The 21082-nt window shown below is 44.4% G+C and overlaps 1 protein-coding gene across 3 annotated transcripts; it reads right to left on the bottom strand.

Annotated features, from left to right (window-relative positions):
* Nucleotides 1–3634: 3634 nt before the first annotated feature.
* Nucleotides 3635–20948, bottom strand: BKGD (beta-keto-L-gulonate decarboxylase). Of its 3 annotated transcripts, none has more exons than XM_084842582.1 (9): nt 20418–20948; nt 18254–18344; nt 17297–17395; nt 15330–15403; nt 9106–9207; nt 8216–8392; nt 6832–6981; nt 4787–4903; nt 3635–3994 (listed from the first exon to the last, which is right to left on the bottom strand). In XM_084842582.1, the coding sequence occupies exons 2-9, from the start codon at nt 18309–18311 to the stop codon at nt 3821–3823; spliced, it is 951 nt and encodes a 316-aa protein (XP_084698708.1). In that variant the 5' UTR covers nt 18312–18344; nt 20418–20948; the 3' UTR covers nt 3635–3820. The 3 variants fall into 3 exon arrangements, with proteins under 3 accessions (XP_084698708.1, XP_084698707.1, XP_084698705.1); XM_084842581.1 differs by having other exon boundaries at nt 20795–20948; XM_084842579.1 differs by having other exon boundaries at nt 20901–20948.
* Nucleotides 20949–21082: the final 134 nt, after the last annotated feature.

Genomic DNA, 21082 nt, shown 5'->3' with positions numbered 1-21082 from the left:
GAAAGGGGCGGGGCGTCCTCGCATATGCAAAGACAACTGCGCGCTTAGAGTGCGTTGCGCAGGTGATGCATCGGTATTTGTTTCATCCGCAGACCGCCTTTTTCTTCTCCAGGGATCCCAAGGCGGCTTACATGATCCTCCTCTTTTCCATTTTATCTTCACAACAACCCTGTGAGATAGGTTAGGCTGAGAGTCAATGCCTTGGCCCAAAGTCACCCAAGTGAGCTTCGTGCCTGAGTGGGGATTAGAACCCACATCTCTCGAGGTCCAGTCCAACACTCTAACCACTACGCCACACTAGCTCTGTACGTTCACAAAGCATGAAAAAGTACCCAGTGGGTCCCCCCTACCCAAGCATCATAGGAATATCAGAAGCTGCCTTGTACAGACTCAAATCATTGGTCCGTCCAAGGCCAGTATTGTTGACAGTGAGTGGCGGCAGCTCGCAATATTGCAAATGAAACTCCCCACGACCTGAGTTCGATCCCAGCGGAAGCCGAGTCTCGGGTAGCCGGCTCAGGTCGACTCAGCCTTCCATCCTTCCGAGGTCAGTAAAATGAGTACCCAGCTTGCTGGGGGAAAGGTAGTCACGACTGGGGAAGGCAATGGCAAACCACCCCGTTATACCCTGCCATGAAAACGCCAGCGCAAGCGGCAATCCTCTAGGGTTAGCAATGACCTGGTGCTTGCACAGGAGGAACCTTTCCTTCCCTTCCTTCCTAGCCCGACCTGAAGATGCTGGGTATTGAATCTGGGACCTTCTGCATACAAAACATGTGCTGTATCTCTCAGCTACACCACCAAGATGCGGGAGAGACCTCAGAAGTAGGATTAGACCAGGGCAGTGCAAGCAGTATCTTTGTTGCACTCCAACCTGAAACAGATTTTCCTTGAATTGATTTCAAAGGAACTCACTTATGGAGATGCCATCAGAGGGCTGCAGATGGTACTATTAATTATTTAATGGATTTATACTATATATTAATCACCAACTAACTTGTCCTGGCACAATTGCTGTTGCACTGCAGCCCCTCTTCTGGTACTGATAGGCCTGGGCACGCAGACTCAGTTCTTCAGCTGTAAAATGAATCTGCTACCTCGCAAGGTCGTTCTGAGGATGAATAAGGTTTGTGCTGTCAGCAACAGCAGCAGCCATTCCAGCAGGCTGTAGGGAAGGAGATGAGGGAAAGAACTGGGCCATTCCACCAGTCCTGCTAAAACAATTTTTCCCCTCTTCCTTTTCCATCCCTTTTTCCTTGTATGTCGTGTCTTTTTAGATTGTAAGCCTGCAGGCAGGGATTATCTTGTTTAATTGACTATACGTAAGCCGCTGTGGGAGCATTTTTGGCTGGAAACGGCATAAAAATACGTCAAATACTCTTAAACGCCAGAAATGCTTGAGAATGAACAAAACAGTGGATCAATACAATGTTGAGTTCACAGGCTAGAGTAAATGGAGATGATCTCTCATTGGACCAACTCTTATTTCAAACATGCAAACAAACAAAAAAAGGCCCACACACTTACAAACCCTGAAACACACGTACGGATGCTGGCGAAATTTGAGACAGACTAAAATGAGCTCAGATTTCCAAGTATCCAGCCTGCAGAATCCGCTGCAGAGCAACCCCCTCAGGCTGTGCGGAGTCTGTAGACTTTCGGATGCTTTTTTTACTTTCCCAAAATTTACGCATATTTATGTATTTGTAGGAAAACACTCAAGTTTCTGCTGAGGAAAAGTTGAATGAATGGGGGACAATATAATGAATGTTATGCACTAATGTAAATTATGTAAATTGTTACAAAACCTCTTATGCAATTATTTGTGTATTTTTCCACATGACAAAAAGATCTGCATCCATCTGTGAGCAGATGGAACAAAAGGCGCCCGACAATCCACGAAACGCAGACGGAGTAGAATTACAGAGTCCATACATCCTAGTCACATGTAATCACAGCAAAAGTGTATATTTATAAGTGTATAAAACTTATACACTTTTTATAAGCGGGACCTGCAACAAAAAGTTGCAGTTGGAGTGCTCCTTGTTCAGAATACTAGTCATGCCATTCTCCACTGTTTTCTATTTCCCACCCTCTTCAAATCAGGCAGCATTCCATGCCCAGCCGAGCATGCTCAGTCCTGATTGGGGGGGGGGGGTGTTTCCTAAGGGTGCAATCCGGTGCATATTTAGACAGGAAAAGAAGGCCTACAACTCCCAGCATGCCCCAACTATCATGGCTATGAGTTGTAGGTCCTTTTCCCCTCTGTCTAAACATGCATAGGGTTGCACTTTAAAACTTTTTCCTATTTTTTCTTCTGTTTCTGCAAACCTTATGGCTCCCCCAAGTCTGCTGATACCTCTCTTCTTATTTGAAGGTTAGTCACAGTTGTGGCTACATAAGCAACTGCACTCACAGAACTAAGATTGCTATTAGTATATTAACAGGCTGGAGAAGACTCTTAGAGGAGTCCCCTGAACTGCAAGGAGGTCACATCAGTCCATCCTAAAGGAAATCAACCCTGACTGCTCATTGGACGGACAGGTACTGAAGCTCAAATATTTTGGCCACCTAATGTGAAGAGAAAACTGACTGGAAAAGACCCTGATGCTGGGAAAGACTGAAGGCAAAAGGAGAAGGGGACGGCAGAGGATGAGATGTCTAGATAACATCACCAATGCAATGAATATGGACTTGAGCACACTCCGGAAGAGAGCGCAGGATAGGAAGGCCTGGCGTGCTATGGTCCATGGGGTCACGAAGAGTCAGACACAACTGAACAACAACAATAGAGGGAGATGAGAAGCAGGGCCATTTCACCAGCCCTGCCAAAAGACTACTTGCATTTTTTCCTCTTCCCTTCCCATTCCTTTTATCTTGTATGCCATGTCTTTTTAGATTATAAGCCTGCAGGCAGGGACTATCTCCAGGAGCCTTTTTGGCTAGAGGAGTGGGCTAAAAAATACTTTAAGGGTGCAATCCTATCCATGCTTAGACAGACAAAAATGCCTATAACTCCCAACATTCCCCTGCCAACCATGGGGCTGGGGCATGGTGGGAGTTGTAGGCCTTTTTCTGTCTAACCTTGCATAGGACTGCACTTTTAATTAAATAAATGATAGTCTCTCAATGAGCAGGACTTTGTTTTTATACTTAGTAGTAGCAATCAAGATGCTTCCTAAGGACACTGAAGACATTTTATGAAATTTTATTTGTAGTATCAAAATGCAGGACAGTTGTACTCATAACATTTGAATTCGCTTCATTCAGCAAAGATCACGACAATGAATTAATACTTTTTATCTCCATCTCACAAGAGAACATGCTGGCTAAAGGGCTTCCTGTTCTTCAACCCCCAACTCTCAGTTTAAAGCCTGAGATGGAATCTCTTAAATCACTGAGGTTCACACTGTTCCATTGACATTCGTTCCTCTTTACAGTGATGGGATTAGGGAATCAAATCAACAGACATGGAATTTTTCAGCTAACACAAAATCCCTAGTTATAACCCATACAGCAGTCTTCCCCAGCTCAGATATGTTGGGTTACAACCCTCATCACCCCCAGCCATAAAGTGGCCATAAAGTAATGACAACTCCTACTGATCTTTGCCATCAGATTAAATTCAGCCGTATTTCCAATCACTGATTCATCATGCCATTTTTTTTTTTTAGTGTAAGCAAAATAAGTGCTATCTTCCTGTGGTGATTAGATGTGACTTTGTAACTGGCCTTAGTCAAAGGCAGATTTCCATAATTCACTTGGCTTTCTGTTCTTCAGTTACAACTGGCTTCCCACTCTCACTTGGTCCCATGCCAATTTAATCTCGACCAACCATATGAGTCTCCTTGGGCCTGTCGATTCGAAAGAGAAACTCGGCAGGTACAAAATATCCCAGGTACTCTACAGTCTCTGGAGTTGTGTCTGTATGGTAGTGTCCTCCTTCACCATGGTGGCTAAAACAATGGGTGTGCTCCACACGCAGATCAAAGCCCTTGGGAATAAATGAAGAACGGATTAAATCAGGCTCAGGGAGCAAGGCAAAATAGACCATTCATGTCTGCAGGGCCAGCCTAAAACATTTGGCTGCCTGAGGTGAAGCAATAAATATGCTCCTGCCCCGCTGCAAGCCAAGTACCCTAGGCCAAGTTATTTCAGCACCTGACACAGAAAATCCCACAAGTGCCTCTCTTCCACGCAGCAGTAAAAAGTACAACAATAAATTAAATGACTAATAATTTGCTGCCTTTTTAGGACACCAAAAAATCAGCAGCCTTAGGCGGCCACTTCACTATGCCTAATGGTTGGCCGGCTGCAATAGGCCTTGCATTGGCCCCAATCTTCTGCTATGCTGTTGTAAAATTCTAAAGAGTGAAAACAAGCAGAAGCAGCACCTGACATGATATACCTATTGCTGGCTTGTAACATTTTAGATCGCTGGCGGAGGTTCAAATGTTTCAGTGCTCCCCTACATAAAATAAGCCCTACACACACACACACACACACACAGCAAGACTGTAATATAGGGCCATATTCCATACTGCAGTTTTAAGACATAGGAACACTCCCAGGTTTGAAGTGCTCTTTTTGGCATGCTTAATATTTGCAGTTAGGTCTACTTCACATGTGACAGCATATATACTATGTGTGTGTGTGTGTGTGTGTGTGTCTTGCCCCCCTCCCCCCCCCTCTTGGTAAGTAGGACAAGCTAACTTTTATGGACCTCTCATGACAAATACAGAGAGGATCCCCCCCCCCCCATCCCCATGCCAATAAACAGACTTACTGGATCTTGGGAAACAAGTACTGGCTGGCAAACCAGTGGAGCCTTCATTTCAAAAAACCTGAGCCAGTTGTTCACTTCCTCGTCAGTTTTCAAAGGACAGGCAGAAAATTCTGACGGCTATAATGAAAAAAGGTTACTGCAGTTGAGTAAAGAAAAAGTGGGAGCACAAGTTAACACTGCAAGTCCCCCCTATCTCCATCACCCAAAATTCTTAGCAAAGAAAACTATACCAGGCTTCCTGATCATCAAAACAGCTCCCATCGTAGGCACAGTCCTGCCTTCACTCCCCAACCTGGGCAAATAGACTAAAGGTGCAATCTTATGCACGCTTAGACAGAAAAAAAAGTCCTACAACTCCCAGCATGCCCCAGCCAGCATGGCTAGCTGGAAGGATGTTAGGAGTTATAGGACTTTTTTCCTGTCTAAACATGCATAGGGTTGCATCTTAAGCCTCCATACACCCAAAGCAACTGGCCAGTCAGAATCCTGTGTGTTGTTAGTGACACCAGACACAGGAAGTGGGTAACTATATAGGTGGAAGGAATAGGAGATCTGCAAAATCCTGCCCCAGGACATCAAGAATCAAATGACCCAACAGTTAAATGATTAGAGGCCCATTCCTATGCACATTGAGACAGAAAAAAAAGCTACAACTCCCAGCATCCTTCCCTATGCTGGGAATCATAGGACTTTTTTCTGTCTAAACATGCATAAGATTGGGCCCTAGGAAAATGTAATAAGCTAGACATCAATGTGGAAGAACAGGTCCACACTGACTTACAGAGTAGAAGACTTGCAGGCTGATACAACTTCCTCTCTCCCATGTGGAGTGTTGTGCTTCTAAAATGGCATCCATCCGGTCAAACAGGCCAGATATTAATAATCATAACTAACACAGGTTTTATCCTCTACTGTTTCTTTAATTTTTCTGATTCCATTCTTGTTCTATTTTTTTCTTTTTCTTTTTTGGATTGTTGGTTTTAGTACTGGTTGTGTTTATAATTTTTGTTAGCTATTCTGGATGCTTTTAAAGTGGAAAAGCAGGGAGATAACTTTAAATACATAAATACCATTATTGTATTTTGTATAGATCTATTTGTGAGGTACTGAGTGGCTCTCAACACTATAGATGCGGGTCATCCTCGCTGAAGATTTTCTCCTGCTCTTAATTCTACACTTGTGATGTTTTAAAAGGTATTTTTAAAATTAAGTTTTAAAATTATTTTGAAGTATTAATTGTGTCACCTTGGGGAACCTATTTGGAAGGAAATTCATAAATTGATAAATAAAATAAAAATATACTAACAGAGCAATCCTATAGCCCAGAGCAATCCATCTGAGAGGCCACAGGAGGAGTTGATCCCATCATGGATCTTCCCCCGTTCTGCAGCAGCTCTGGAAAGCTCTGCAGTGGCTTCTTTTGAGGTCAGTCTTGTGACTGTGGAAGAGGATGGGGGGGGGGGGGGAGGAAAGAAGCTGGGCCAGTGGGAGGGAAAAGGGGAGGCCATGGATTTGCCAGATCTACAAGCCTCTCAGCTGCCACCCGCCCCGCCTGGTAGTTGAGCTAGTTTGGCTCAGAAGCCTGGCTAGGTCAAAGTGCTTTACTGGAGGATTGGGAAGTGAAAACACCTCTGTCATTCCTCCTCCTCTGCCTGGCTCTTTCTGTCAGGGCTTTGGATGGATGGAGAGATCAGAGCCCTCTGTCTTAATAAGTGTCAATCTTGTAGGATTATTCTCTAAGCCAGTCCCTGCAAAAATCCCATGGCATGATGCCACAACCTTACTGAAACTAAGCAAGTCTGGCTTTGGGTGGGACACCATCCGGGAATCCTACCTATATGCCTCCTTGAGTTCTATTGGCAGGATAATATAAACCTAATAAAATAAAAGTTAAAATTACACACAGTAAACAAAAGTCTGCAATTTAGGATATTCTACATGTTGTTGTTTTTCTATACTGCAACTTAGGCCTTGTTAATCACATCAGTTGTGCCCCTGGACTCTGAAAGGACAATTAAAAACATCCTTTTTCAAGACTGACTTACCATAATATGTATTTTTGCTTTCCCCTTCTGGATAACAAATGTACCTCCCATCCCAACTGGTTTGTCACCGTAACATTTTTCTAAGGTTTTCCTGATGCAGGATATGAAATTCTGCTCCCCAGTTCTTCTATTTGCTTTCACTTCAATGACCTTGGGGAGGAAAGTGTGGTTATATTACGGTTGCTACGTGGCATGGAAAATTCTGTTCTGTAACTTCTGATTCATGTGTTTAACCCCCCACCCCAATGAATACAGCTTCCTTTAATATACAGGGTAGCTCACAGTAATATTGTAATAAGAATTCATAGTTACACAGGGCATTGTCCTAAACACTAAATCAGTGGCAGAGAACATGTGGCCCTCCAGATGTTGTTGGGCCTCAATTCCCGTCAGCACTAACCAGCATAGCCAATAATGAGGGATGATGGCAGTTGCAGTCCAATATCACTGGACGGCTGCATTGTCTGCATCCCTGTGCTAAAGACACTTCACATACACTATCCTCACAGCAATACCAGCAGACTGGTATTATCATTCCCACATTACAAATGCAGGACTAAAAACTCAGAGATAATAGCATTCCTACAGCTCCCCGCCACTACTGCAACCATGAATTTATGGATGTGGTGGGATTTGAACCATGGACCCACCGCTCACGGTTCTCATACTCTCACTCAGCCTTCCCCAAACTGGTGGACTACAACTCCCATCAGCCCCAGCCCACATGGTCAATGGTCAGGAGTGCTGGGCATTTAAGTGCAGAACATCTGGAGATCTACTTTCTGTCCACCCCTGGCTTAGGGTATGCCTGATACAACGCAAATGGGAATTATCTAAAAGCAACAGAAAAAGCATGCTTCTCAGAACGATCGTTTTTCCTTAGTCAAATTTAGTTGATGATGCAATCCTGTGTGTGTTTAGACAGGAAAAAAGCCCTACAATCCTCAGCATTATCTAGCCAGCATGGGGATGCTGGGAGTTGTAAGAGCATTTTCTGTCTAAACTTAGATAGGACTGGGCCCTAATTGGCAGAGGCCGCAATCCTATACTAATTTACTTCGACGGGGCTTGCAAGTAGTCATACATAGAATTGCACTGCAAAATTCCAATGATTACTTGACTAAGGGCACAATCCTATGCCTGCTTAGACAGGAAAAAATCCTACAACTCCCAGCATTTCCCAGCTAGCATGGCTGGCTGGGGAATGCTGATTTATAGGACCTTTCTCTCTCTAAACAGGCATAGGATTGCATCCTCACACACACATGCTTAAAACCCACATGATTTTTTAAAGGTAGGTGTCAGCCCTAGTAAATACACATTTATCCTTGATGTAAAACCCAATTCAAAGATTTCCTCAAAGTCCCATGAAATAACCACACACCTTGCCAGGAAGGCCTTCGCTGGCATATAGGTTGGCTAACAGTCCAAATTCACAGTCATTATATTTGGAGCTGTACTTCTCCAGCAGGCACCCGCCATCCTGAGGGTTAATGTGGGAAATGTAACTTCCATTGACAGCTGGTTTTTTCTCACTTTTAGCTTGAACAATAGGGATAAACTACAGAGAAATAATGTACATTAATAGATCACAGTTAGTAAAACAAACGAACTACACAGATTGATCATCCTAAATACAGAATTAAATGGAGGAAGAACAAACAAGAGGAAGTCAGAGTTGTCTATGTCCCATTGAAATACAGTATGCTTAATCGGGATTTGAAGTTGGTTCGCAAACCCTGTTTATAAGGGAACCTGGCTAGCCTAAGATGCAGTTAACACTAGTGTCAACATACCTCTCAACTGCAATTAAGGCAGGAGTGGGGAATTTGTTCCAGGAAAGGAGAGACAATTAAGGCATCTTGCTCTTGATTTCTTAACGTGGTTACGTTTGCATCAGCCCTCAAAGCTTGTCATAGTGAAACTCCCTAAACTGAGATTAAAACTCGCTGAATTGTAACTAAACACCCAGGTCTCCCTTTATTTTTTTTGGTACCGAAGCCACCACAAGGTGATGTTGGCCCCATAATATTCACATAAGTAATAGGGGTTGCTGTCTTCGACATGAATCCCTATGTAGCAACATTTGGTATTTTCCTCCCAATTCTGAGGGTTTTACTTTTCAGCAGGCCTCCAGGATGCAGTTTGGCCCTGACCCGTGTTCACTTGAACAGGAGTTTGAACCAAGATCTTCCAAGAGCAACACTAAAGCATGACATTACATCAGCTCTCTTCTTTGAGGATGGCAGCCTAGAAGGGCTAATGTTCACCTACCTCAGCATTGTGTCCAGCAATTCGAGAGGAAACGGCTCCAGCTCCAAGGAAAAAAGCTCCTGGCAGCTGTATTTCCTTTGCTACTGTGTTCAGGTCATAAACCTAAATAAGAAAGATGCATTTGGTGTTTTTCCATTGGCACAGTCCTTTTCTTTTGGGTAATCTTCATTTCACAGCCATGGCATGGCCTGAAGGCACAGGATGGGGCCACCTTGCTGGAACTAAACCGGTCTGAGTTCAGTCAGTGTTTGGATGGAAAACTGCTCAAGACCCCTATCATCTTTTTCAAATGAGAACTGAACGTTCATGGGATGGGTTGTGGGACTGCAGTGCCAGGATCTGCCCTTGACACACACGCTCAGTCACAGGAATAGACCATATGTATGGTTAGCATCCCTGGAAAAAGCAGGGTCTCTGATCACACAGGAAAGTGTGTACACATACACAAGTGTGTACACACACACACACACACATATAGAGTTTCTAGTGCTGTAGAACTGGGGTGGGCAGAAAGTAAATCTCCAAATGTTTTGAACTTCAATCCCCAGCATTCCCAAACATGGGCCATGCTGGCAGGGGCTTCTGGGAGTTGAGGTCCAAAACATCTGGAGATCTACCTTCTGCCTACCCCTGCTGTAGAAGTAATAGTTGTGGGATGGAAGAAGAAACAGATTAAGTGTGAACTCAAAAGGGGAAGAGAAACTGCAGAAGAGAAAAAAGAAAAAGGAACAGGCCAACAAAGAAACAGCCAGTCCAGAAGGACAATAGATGCAGTGCAAAGCTGAGTATAAGGGTGGCCTCAGGAAGGGGCTGTAACTCAGTGGTAGAGCACCTGCTTTTCAGGGAAAAGGTCCCAGGTTCGATCCCCATCATCTCCAGGTCGGTTTTGATAAATTCTTGTCTGAAATCTTGGAGAGCCACTGCTGTCAGTCTGTGCTAACAATACTGGGCTAGATGGACCAAAGTTCTGACTCAGCATGAGGCAGCTTCCTATGTTCCTGAGTAAAACTGGATCCAGAATAGAAGTATTCCCATCTATTTAGACAACTGAATCAGCCTTTGATAAAAATGCTTCGAATGAATGAAATAAATACATTTGTTACAGTCAACTGAAAACATAAAAAAGATCACAGCATCAATAAAATGAATGATAAGGAATGACAAAGTAAGAACTAGCGATCATAGCAGGCTCAAAAGATAGGTTTTAACATTTTGCTGTCTGTTCACAGATATATTAGTCCCCTCAAGAGGGTTCTAAAGACTGGACAGTGCCTCATGAGAGGATAGATCACAACTATAGTAAAAGATCCCCTTCGTGGATCACTGCCTTGTTGTGGCGAAGGGGCTTGCGTAACTCAGTGAAGCCATAAGCTATGCCGTGCAGGGCCACCCAAGACGGACAGGTCATGGCGGAGAGTTCTGACAAAATGTGGTCCACTGGAGAAGGAAATGGCAACCCACTCCAGTATTCTTGCCAAGAAAACCCCATGGAACGTATCACAAGGCTAAAAGAGATGACGCCGGAAGATGAGCCCCTCAGGTCGGAAGGTGTCCACTATACTACTGGGGAAGAGCAGAGGGAATTTCCAAGTAGCGCCAGAAAGAGTGAAGCGACTGGGCCAAAGCCGAACGGACACTCAGCTGTGGATGTGTCTGGTGGTGAAAAGAAGGTCCGATGCTGTAAAGAACAATATTGTTTAGGAACCTGGAATGTCAGATCAATGAATCAAGGTAAGCTGGAGGTGGTCAAACATGAGATGGCAAGATTGAACATCGACATCTTGGGAATCAGTGAACTAAAATGGACAGGCATGGGTGAATTTAATTCAGGTGACCATCATATCTACTACTGTGGGCAAGAATACCTTAGAAGAAATGGAGTAGCACTCATAGTCAACAAAAGGGTGGGAAAAGCAGTAATGGGGTACAACCTTAAAAATGATAGAATGATCTCAGTACGAATCCAAGGCAAACCATTCAACATCACAGTAATTCAAGTCTATGCCCCAACCACTGAGGTTGATCGGTTCTATGAAGACCTACAACACCTTCTAGAACTAACACCAAACAAAGATGTCCTCTTCATCATAGGGGATTGGAATGCTAAAGTAGGAAGTCAAGAAATCACCGGGATAACAGGCAGGCATGGCCTTGGTGTACAAAATGAAGCAGGACGAAAGCTAATAGAGTTTTGCCAAGAGAACACGCTGATCATAGCAAACACTCTTTTCCAACAGCACAAGGGACAACTCTACACATGGACATCACCAGATGGTCAATATCGAAATCAGATTGATTATGTCCTTTGCAGTCAAAGATGGAGAAGCTCTATACAGTCAGTAAAAACAAGACCCGGAGCTGACTGTGGCTCAGATCATGAGCTTCTTGTTGCAAAATTTCGGCTGAAATTGAAGAACGTAGGGAAAACCACTAAACCATTCAGGTATGACCTAAATCATATCCCTGATGAATATACAGTGGAGGTGAGGAATAGATTTCAGGGATTAGACCTGATAGAGTGCCTGAGGAACTGTGGACGGAGGTCCGTAACATTGTTCAGGAGGCAGCAACTCAATCCATCCCAAAGAAAAAGAAATGCAAGAAAGCCAAGTGGCTGTCTGATGAGGCTTTACAAGTAGCTGAAGAAAGAAGGGAAGCGAAAAGCAAGGGAGAAAGGGGAAGATATATCCAACTGAATGCAGAGTTCCAGAGAATAGCAAGGAGAGACAAGAAGGCCTTCTTAAATGAACAATGCAAAGAAATCGAGGAAAACAACAGAATGGGAAAGACTAGAGATCTCTTCAAGAAAATTGGAGATATCAAGGGAACGTTTTGTGCAAAGACAGGCATGATAAAGGACAAAGAAGGCAGGGACCTAACAGAAGCAGATGAGATTAAGAAGAGGTGGAAAGAATACACAGAAGAACTATACAGGAAAGATCTGAATGTCCCTGATAGCCATGATAGTGCGGTCACTGAACTTGAGCCGGACATCCTAGAGAGTGAAGTCAAGTGGGCCTTAGGATGCATTAGTAACAACAAAGCTAGCGGAGATGACAGTATTCCAGCTCAGCTATTTAAAATCCTAAAAGATGATGCTGTTAAAGTGCTGCATTCAATATGCCAACAAATTTGGAACACTCAACAATGGCCGCAAGACTGGAAAAGGTCAGTTTACATTCCAATTCCAAAGAAGGGTAACGTCAAAGAGTGTTCAAACTACCGCACAATTGCGCTCATTTCACATGCCAGCAAGGTGATGCTCAAAATCCTACAAGCTAGGCTTCAGCAGTATGCAAACTGAGAACTACCGGAAGTACAAGCTGGGTTTCGAAGAGGCAGAGGAACTAGAGATCAAATTGCCAACTTTCGCTGCATCATGGAGAAAGCAAGAGAATTCCAGAAAAACATCTATTTCTGCTTCATTGACTACGCTAAAGCCTTTGATTGTGTGGATCACAACAAACTGTGGCAAATTCTTAAAGAGATGGGAGTACCAGACCACCTTACCTGTCTCCTGAGAAACCTGTACGAGGGTCAAGAAGCAACAGTAAGAACCAGACATGGAACAACCGAGTGGTTCAAAATTGGGAAAGGAGTATGACAAGGCTGCATATTGTCACCCTGCTTATTTAACTTATATGCAGAGTACATCATGAGAAATGCCGGGTTGGATGAATCAGAGGTTGGAATTAAGATTGCTGGGAGAATTAACTCCGATATGCAGACGATACCACCCTAATGGCAGAAAGCGAAGAAGATCTCAAGAGCCTCTTGTTGAGGGTGAAAGAGGAGAGTGCAAAAGCTGGTTTGAAACTCAACATTAAAAAAACAAAGATCATGGCATCTGGCCCTATCTCTTCCTGGCATATAGAAAGGGAAGAAATGGAAGCAGTGACAGATTTTACTTTCTTGGGCTCCAAGATCACCGCAGACGGTGACTGTAGCCATGAAATTAAAAGACGCTTGCTCCTTGGGAGGAAAGCTATGGCAAACCTAGACAGCATAGTAAGAAGCAGAGACATCACCTTGCCGACAAAGGTCTGTCTAATCAAAGCTATGGTGTTCCCAGTAGTAATGTATGGCTGTGAGAGCTGGACTATAAGGAAGGCTGAGCGCCGAAGAATTGATGCTTTCGAACTGTGGTGCTGGAGAAGACTCTTACGAGTCCCCTGGACTGCAAGGAGGTCAAATCAATCAATCCTAAAGGAAATCAACCCTGACTGCTCATTGGAAGGACAGATACTGAAGCTGAAGCTCAAATACTTTGGCCACCTAATGCGAAGAGAAAACTCTCTGGAAAAGACCCTGATGCTGGGAAAGACTGAAGGCAAAAGGAGAAGGGGACGGCAGAGGATGAGATGGCTAGATAGCATCACTGATGCAATGAATATGAACTTGAGCACGCTCCGGGAGAGAGCACAGGACAGGAAGGCCTGGCGTGCTATGGTCCATGGGGTCACGAAGAGTCGGACACGACTGAACGACTGAACAACAACAACAATAGTAAAAGAACACACAGATAACCATTTCCACCTCCCCATGATTACAGGAGCAAGATTTGTCTTTCAAAAAACACCATCTAAAAGTGTTGAAGATAAAATGTTAAAATGGGCCGGTATTTAAATAAAGGCATACAGTTGTTAAAAGCAGGAAGTTAGCCTGTGTGACCAGGGGGTTCATGGTCCAAATTGTATCCCATGCAGCGCAGGGTGAATTCCCTGCTGCCGCCACCTCCTCTGCACCCATGAAATGCCTCTCTTGAGCCTGGGGGAGCTGGAGGTGTCACTGAAAAAGGCCAGAAATGTGGGACTGTAATGGAGAGGGGGGATTGGGTAGCTTTTGCTTCTGCCTGCTTTTTTTCCAGTTCTCCTCTCTTTATGCAGGCTCCTGCCCACATCCCCAGCCTTTCTGGAGGGTTGGGAACTCTCAGAGACTTTGGGGGGCACTGGGGTGGGATGGCTACATCTTGGGTCTGTTCAGATGACCAAGTGATCAAGTGAAGGATCAGGCAAGGCCAGCGGCTGCGATCCCCCTTCCCACTTCTACAGCGTTCATTGTACCCAGGTCTGTGTCTGAAAGGGCTTTTATAGGCTTACAGTAAGCAGGATATAAGCGTTACATATAAAACATAAATAAAGACATCTGACTGCTATTTTTAATATACAACTGTAAAGCACTGCTATTGCATTCTGTTGACAGAATGACATCTCTTGAGAGTACAAGTTCAAAACATCAAAAGCACTGATATTTGCTTATCTAATGAACTAAGCAAGGAGAGAACCCATTGAAAGATAATTCCCTGGTGCTATCAGGCACTTTATTGAAGGCAACTTTAAAATGTCAGGATTATAAAAATGAGGCATCAAAAATGTACACATACTACCAGAACAGGTCATGTATTCACAATGGAGATTACATAAAAGTGGTACAGCAAACTCTCCTTTTGACTCAATCCAAGTGCACATAGACATTCTTTAAAAAAACTGGATAAAATAGTATCCAAATAGAAGCTGCTGGATGAAAGAATCAACAGTGTTTTGTAGGTAGTACAAAAAGCTCCTCTGAATTATTTCACAAAATAATACAACATTACAGAACATAACAGGCACACTGGATCAGACCAAGGTCCATCTAGTCCAGTATTCTGTTCACACAGTTGCCCACAAGTATGACACGAGTGCAGCATCAACCTCTTGCTCATGTACTCCGCAACTGGTGAACGTAGCCACATTGCCTCTGGTGCTGGAGGTAGCACAGAGCCAGCAGGACTAGCAGCCTTCTCCTCCAGGAATTCATCCAATCCCCTCTTAAAGCCAGGCAAAGTGGTGGCCGTCATTATATCTTGTGGAACTGAATTCCACAGCTTGACTACGTGCTGTGTGAAGAATTACTTCCTTTTCTCTGTCCTGAATCTCACACCAATCAGCTTCATGGGATGACCCTAGGTTCTAGCATTATGAGAGAGGAAGAAAAATGTCTCCCTATCTGCTTTCTCCACACCCTGTATAATTTTGTACACTTCTATCATATCTTTCCTTTATTCTTAGCTAAACAGTCTCAGATGTTGTAACCTTTCTTCATAGGGGAGTTACTCCAGTCCCTTGAATATTTTAGTTGCAGAAATGCACTTTTTCCAAATCTACAGTATCCCTCTTTGGATGCAGTGCTCACATTTGTGGGTAGTTGCACTATTCAGCCAAGGATATTAACCATTCATTCACCTTATCTTTCTGTACAAGAGGCAGGAGATACGGAACACCTCCCACATCTGCAATTCTGGGCTTGCCACAAATCCCTGCAAGAAAAACAAAACCAGTGGGCGAATTGCCTTCTTCGGAAAGCGGAGAAATTTCACTGATCTGAACTAAGGCTGTGCACAGGGATGTGTCATTCTTTTTTCTTTTTTAAACCACTCCATGGTGTTCCAGGAGCTCTTTCTACAAGTCGTTTGCGGAGGAATCTATGTACATCTGCCATGGACCCCCAACATATTGCAAAAGAATTTCAGATTCAGGGCACACATTTAGTTTACACACGGCAGGGGTGTTGAACCTCAGGCCTGCGGACCAAATCTGGCCTGCTTGGTGTCCCAATCCTGGGGTTTTCCTCCACTGTTCCTCAGAAGAACAAACCTCCTTCCCTTGGCCCCGCTGCTTCCCCTGACCACTGTTTGGTGGTTTCCCAAGTTTTGTGCAGTTCTGCACTCCACTGCTTTCTAAAAAGTTGAAATGCCTCTCCTAAGGCTTAGATACTGGTAGCTTTCTGTATTTATTTGTTAGTTACATTTATATCCTGCCTTTCCTCCAAGGAGCCCAAGACAGCAAACATGATCCTCCTCTCCATTTTATCCTCACCACAACCCAGTGAGGTAGGTTACGCTGAGAGTCAGTGATTAGCCCAAAGTTACCTAGAGAGCTTCGTGGCTGAGTGGGGACTAGACCCCAGGTCTCTAGAGTCCCAGTCCAACAACACCCTAACCATTACACTACACTGGCTTTAAGCTAAAATATGCTGGAATCTGGGGTATTTTGCGGATACCACATTTTGCCTTTGTTCCACCCAGCCCCCTGAGAGGTTCTCCAAAATTGAATTTGGTCTTCAGGCTGAAAGCGGTTCAACACATCTGACAGAGGGCATTGAGCAGGACACTCAAATAGGATTTGATGCCCTATCCCTCCCACTTAACAAAACTTTTTACTGGCAGCGTGTATTGCAGTGGAATAGATTTCTGTTGATGCTGAAAAGGTTCAAAGGTGGGTGTTGTGGGTTCAAATGAGATATTTAATGTGTTCAGGCCCCTCCGCAGCCTTGTACTCAGTCTTTTGGGCAGGTTACTCATCCTTTGCCAGGCCTCCTATAGCAGCCATTTTGTGGTGGTGCCCAGGACAGTTTCTCAAATTGCCAAATATGCCCAGAATCCAAAAAGGTTGCCTGTCCCTCCAATAGACCTATGGAAGACAGGCCTATCAATGCCATATTAGCTAAAGGAAACCCTGTATTTAGAGGCAATATGAATCAATACTAACTACTGGAGGATGATCAGTGGAGATAGATGCTGCCTTTATGCCCTGTTTGTAAGTTTCCTAGAATCATTTGGCTGCCCACTCTTACAAAAAGTATATAAGTGGACAAGGCAGACCTTTGGTCTAATCCAGGAGTCTCTCATACAATTATGCATAAAATAGTCTTATGCATAAGAATTTAGAGGTTTTTTAAACAAACATAGCCATGAAATGAACTTTCTTCTCCTGTCTTTAAGGGGATGGAATCTAGACAAACCACAAACTTAGGATATGTTTGAACCCTAGAATCTGAACTAACAGCAAACCCATTCTCAGAGTGTGGATCCAGAAATGGCACCATTCAGGCACAAGAGAAAGAGGGTTCAGCAAGCTCAGTGGCACCCCAAAGTTTGAAGGAGTACAACAGATCTAGAGGAAAAAATGTAGGGGGTTGGGGAGAACCAAGAACAGCTCAATGAGAATAGAATATGCTCACCAGCCACAGAATGCTGGCTGGCTGTTGCCGGGGAGGTGGGGCAGGATTGAAAACCAGGGGGTGGGGATTGAAAACCAGAGCGGGGAGACAGGGGACAGAATGTAGTATCCCAGAAAATGGCATGGATGGCTGGCATCTTCAACAAATACATTCCACAGTTTAACATTTCGTTTCAGGTTCCTCTTGTTACCTTTAACAGGAAATGTGAAGGGTTCTTGAGTCAGATCAGGGCAATCTACTACAGAAACCTGGACATCTGCAAAGTTTTCTTTCAGTCCATTCTGCAAAACTAGAAGAATTTAAGAGCATACAAAAACATCTAAAGAAACAGATGATCTTGGGGCTGACAGCATCGAAGAACATAACAAAACCCTTTGATAAAGAGTAATTACTTTGACATTGGTCAAGTTGTGATTCCTTCCTGTTTTAACATGAAGCTGGTGGTAGTTCTACCCAGATCTAAGGGCTGAGCAACCAATTTTCCTTTGACAGCAAGAATAGGTAAATCACAGCCAAACCCCGAGTCTGAAGGGAGGAGAGAGAAATCCCAAGAGTGGACAAGAAAGAAAAAGGACTCCAGATAGCACTGTTGCTTCAGGTGACAGGTTTAAAAAAAACCAAGGGTGCATGGTTTATTTAGACAGAAAAAAGCCTTAGAACTTCCAGCATTCCCCAGCCAACCATGACTGGCTGGGGAATGCTGGGAGTTTTAGGACTTTTTTTCTGTCTAAACATGCATAGGATTGCACAATAGGAGATTTATTACATCCTTCTTCCAACCTGGAGCCCTCCAAATCTTTGGAGGACTACAACTCCCATCATCTCCCAGCCAGCATGGCCAGGCGTTCTAATCCAACACATATGGAGGGCATCAGTTTGGGGAAAGCTGATCTAATACTTCCCAGTTTGTGCAGATCTTTTGTTTTCCAAAATCCACATTTTGATTAGTAAGCATAAATGTTCAACCCGTTTGGAAAAAAATTAGCAATTTAATAAACATGCATAGGATTGCACCCTAAAAAAAAAAATGAGGGAAGTACTATGTAAAACACTCCTGTAGAGATTCCACCTCCACTCCCTGTTGCCCCACCACCATTTTGTACATCACGATCTTTCTTGGTAACATCTGAGATCCATATTTACTTACCCCCAACAAGTTCTTCCAGACTAGGTATATGAAAAGCAAACTTCTCAACTCTGGCCATGTTTTACTTCACGCAGCAAACTGGACAGCCGAACTATAAAGAGATCAGAGTACACCCCCAGAAAAGGTTACAGGTCTGTTAATGAGCACACTGGCTTAGTGATTAAACAGAAGCTGTGTGAGTTTACAGAGCTTCTTATGGTAGGCTTGTTCAGTCACCTTTTGAAGTACCAGACCACAGTAGCCAGGCTGTGTCATGGCTTTGGTCTCTTCCTCTACCCCTAATTTTGCAGCCCAGATCTGCTGGAAATTTAGCAACCACAGTGTCCCCTGACCTCAGCTACCTTGGAGTGAATGGAGTGAGGGCTTAAGACTGATCTAAGGATCCATGCGGGCTGCAATCCTACAGAAAAGGAGTAAGCCTCATTGAACATAGTGGGATTTACTTCTGAGTAAACATGCTGGGTCAGGCAATATGGCGGAAATCCTTTGCACATTTTCTTGGAAGCAAGGTTGCCAACTTTTGAACTGGCCCCTGTAGCTCTGCCTTTAGCCATAGTTTGAACTGAAAAGGGTTATCTGCTGATTTCTGGAACTCAAGCCTTACTTTCAGAAGCAACACAGCAGGCCTGGATACACTTTTTTCTAGGCAGTTGGCAACCTTACTTGGGAATAAGTCCCATTAAACTAGCAGGACTTACTTCCAAGTAAAACTGTGTAGGAGTGGGCTGGAAGTATTGCGGCATGTAAAGTTTTGACCACACTCCTCTGCACTGGATACTTGGAGGAAAGACAACGAAAAGTTCTGTGGCACCTTAAAGATGAACAAAGTTATGATGGCATAAACGTTCGTGGTCTACAGTCCACAAAAGCTTCTGCAATCATGTTTGTTCATCCATAAGGTGCCACAAGACTCATCATTGTTTATGCTGCAACAGACTAACACAGCTACCCCTCTGGAAATTAGGAGAACTAGTTTCTTATCCTTTTAACATGGCTAGTGCTGACGACCGTCATGTCACCTGTCTAGCCCCTTGCTCCAGGGTTCCCCTCTTGCCTTTAAGAGGCTTATGTAATTCAGAAGGAACAGCCTCTGGACACATGACTTGCCAGAAGGGGCTTTGTAAACTGTCCCTTAGCAAGCCAGGGAAACACTTTAACAGCACACTCCTGTACATGTCTACTCAGAAGTAAGCCACACTTTCACTAGAACTTACTCCCAAGCAAGTAGACTGCAGCCTAAGCCACTAGCTGCAAAAATAGCTCATTAACAGGGCTGCAGGTTTCCCAATCTTTTTAGAATATTCACATTATCAGCAACCCACCCCTGTTATGAAATCTGGTTCCTTTTCCATCCCCCCCTTGCAAAAATGAAGCTCTGTAACAGCATAACATTGCTAAACCAAGAATAGAAAGAATAAAAGGTAAACATTTTCTTTGCCTTGTATTTCCTGTTTTCCCAGCATTTCTTACACAAAATAACATCATTCCCCCATCATGAATCAATGTATAACTTCTATCACACTCTCCCATTTGTGGTTAATCACTCACAACTAACAAAGCAGCCACAAGGCCACACAGTGCAATCTAAGTATGTTTACACCGAAGCAAGGCCCTCCAAGTTCAACCAAACTTACAGTGCTGCCTGACACATGCTCTACACCAAAGAGTTATTGTCTTGAATGGAGTTTACTCCACGGTAATATTTTGGCCACCTAATGCGAAGAGAAAACTCTCTGGAAAAGACCCTGATGCTGGGAAAGACTGAAGGCAAAAGGAGAAGGGGACGGCAGAGAATGAGATGGCTAGATAGCATCACCGATGCAAGGAATATGGACTTGAGCACACTCCGGGAGAGAGCGGAGGACAGGAAGGCCTGGCGTGCTATGGTCCATGGGGTCACGAGGAGTCGGACACGACTGAACGACAACAAAGTGCAGACGTGCAACTATCCCCAGCATAGGTAAGTGCAAATGCGTCTGTGCAGCCCGCATGGGGGATTATGAGAGTTGCTAGTTCAACACATCTGGAGGTCACCAGATTGGAGACAGCTGATGTATGGAATTGCAGTCTTACTATTTAGGGCGCTACCCTCGCGCCTGGCAGTCGCAGGGCTTTCCCCCCCTCTATCTAAACACACACAGGCTGCAGTCTGATACTCACTTACTTCAACAGGAAGTAATTCCAAGCAGTCACGTGTAGGATTGCACTGTAACATTCCAACGATTACTTGACTAACACGCAGATGCTTAAAACCCACATGTTTTTCTTACGGTTAGGAACAGCCCTACTAAGCACACATTTATCCTCAATGTAAAACCCAATTCAAAGATTCCCCCCCCCCCAAGTCGTACAATATAGCCGGCTGGGGAGTGCTGGAAGTTATAGGCGTTGTTTTCTGTCTAAACTAGCATAGGATTGCATCCTAAATGGTAAATCCCTCTAGGATTGTGGCCTCGCACTACAATCCTCCTTCCAGAGGGACGGCGACATTAGGAGTAAGCCCCACTGAGTCCAAGGACATTTACTCCTGAGCCAACGCACATTGGGTTAAGCTACAGCAACAGAGCGAAATCACCGTGCCCGCTCATCACCGAGTCCCCGCAATGCAAATAGTCGCTGACGTCCCCGCATTGCGGCAGCTACTTACGAAGGAGGCGCTTTCGTCGCCTGCCAGCCTTGCGCCGCTTCCCCGCCTGCCTCTTTCCCGGAGCAGTTTATCTGCCGACCCTCCAATCGCCTCCCAGCTGGAGCTCCGCAGCCAATCGCCGCCATCTGCCCCTGCCACTCTCAGGATGGCGCTTCACGCTACCGCCCGTTCGCCCCCCCCCC

Source organism: Heloderma suspectum, chromosome 3 (genome assembly GCF_057233095.1).
Source record: "Heloderma suspectum isolate Gila_16-S chromosome 3, 16-S_ref, whole genome shotgun sequence".
NCBI lineage: Eukaryota > Metazoa > Chordata > Lepidosauria > Squamata > Helodermatidae > Heloderma > Heloderma suspectum.
This window is presented reverse-complemented; position numbering and strand designations above follow the sequence as displayed.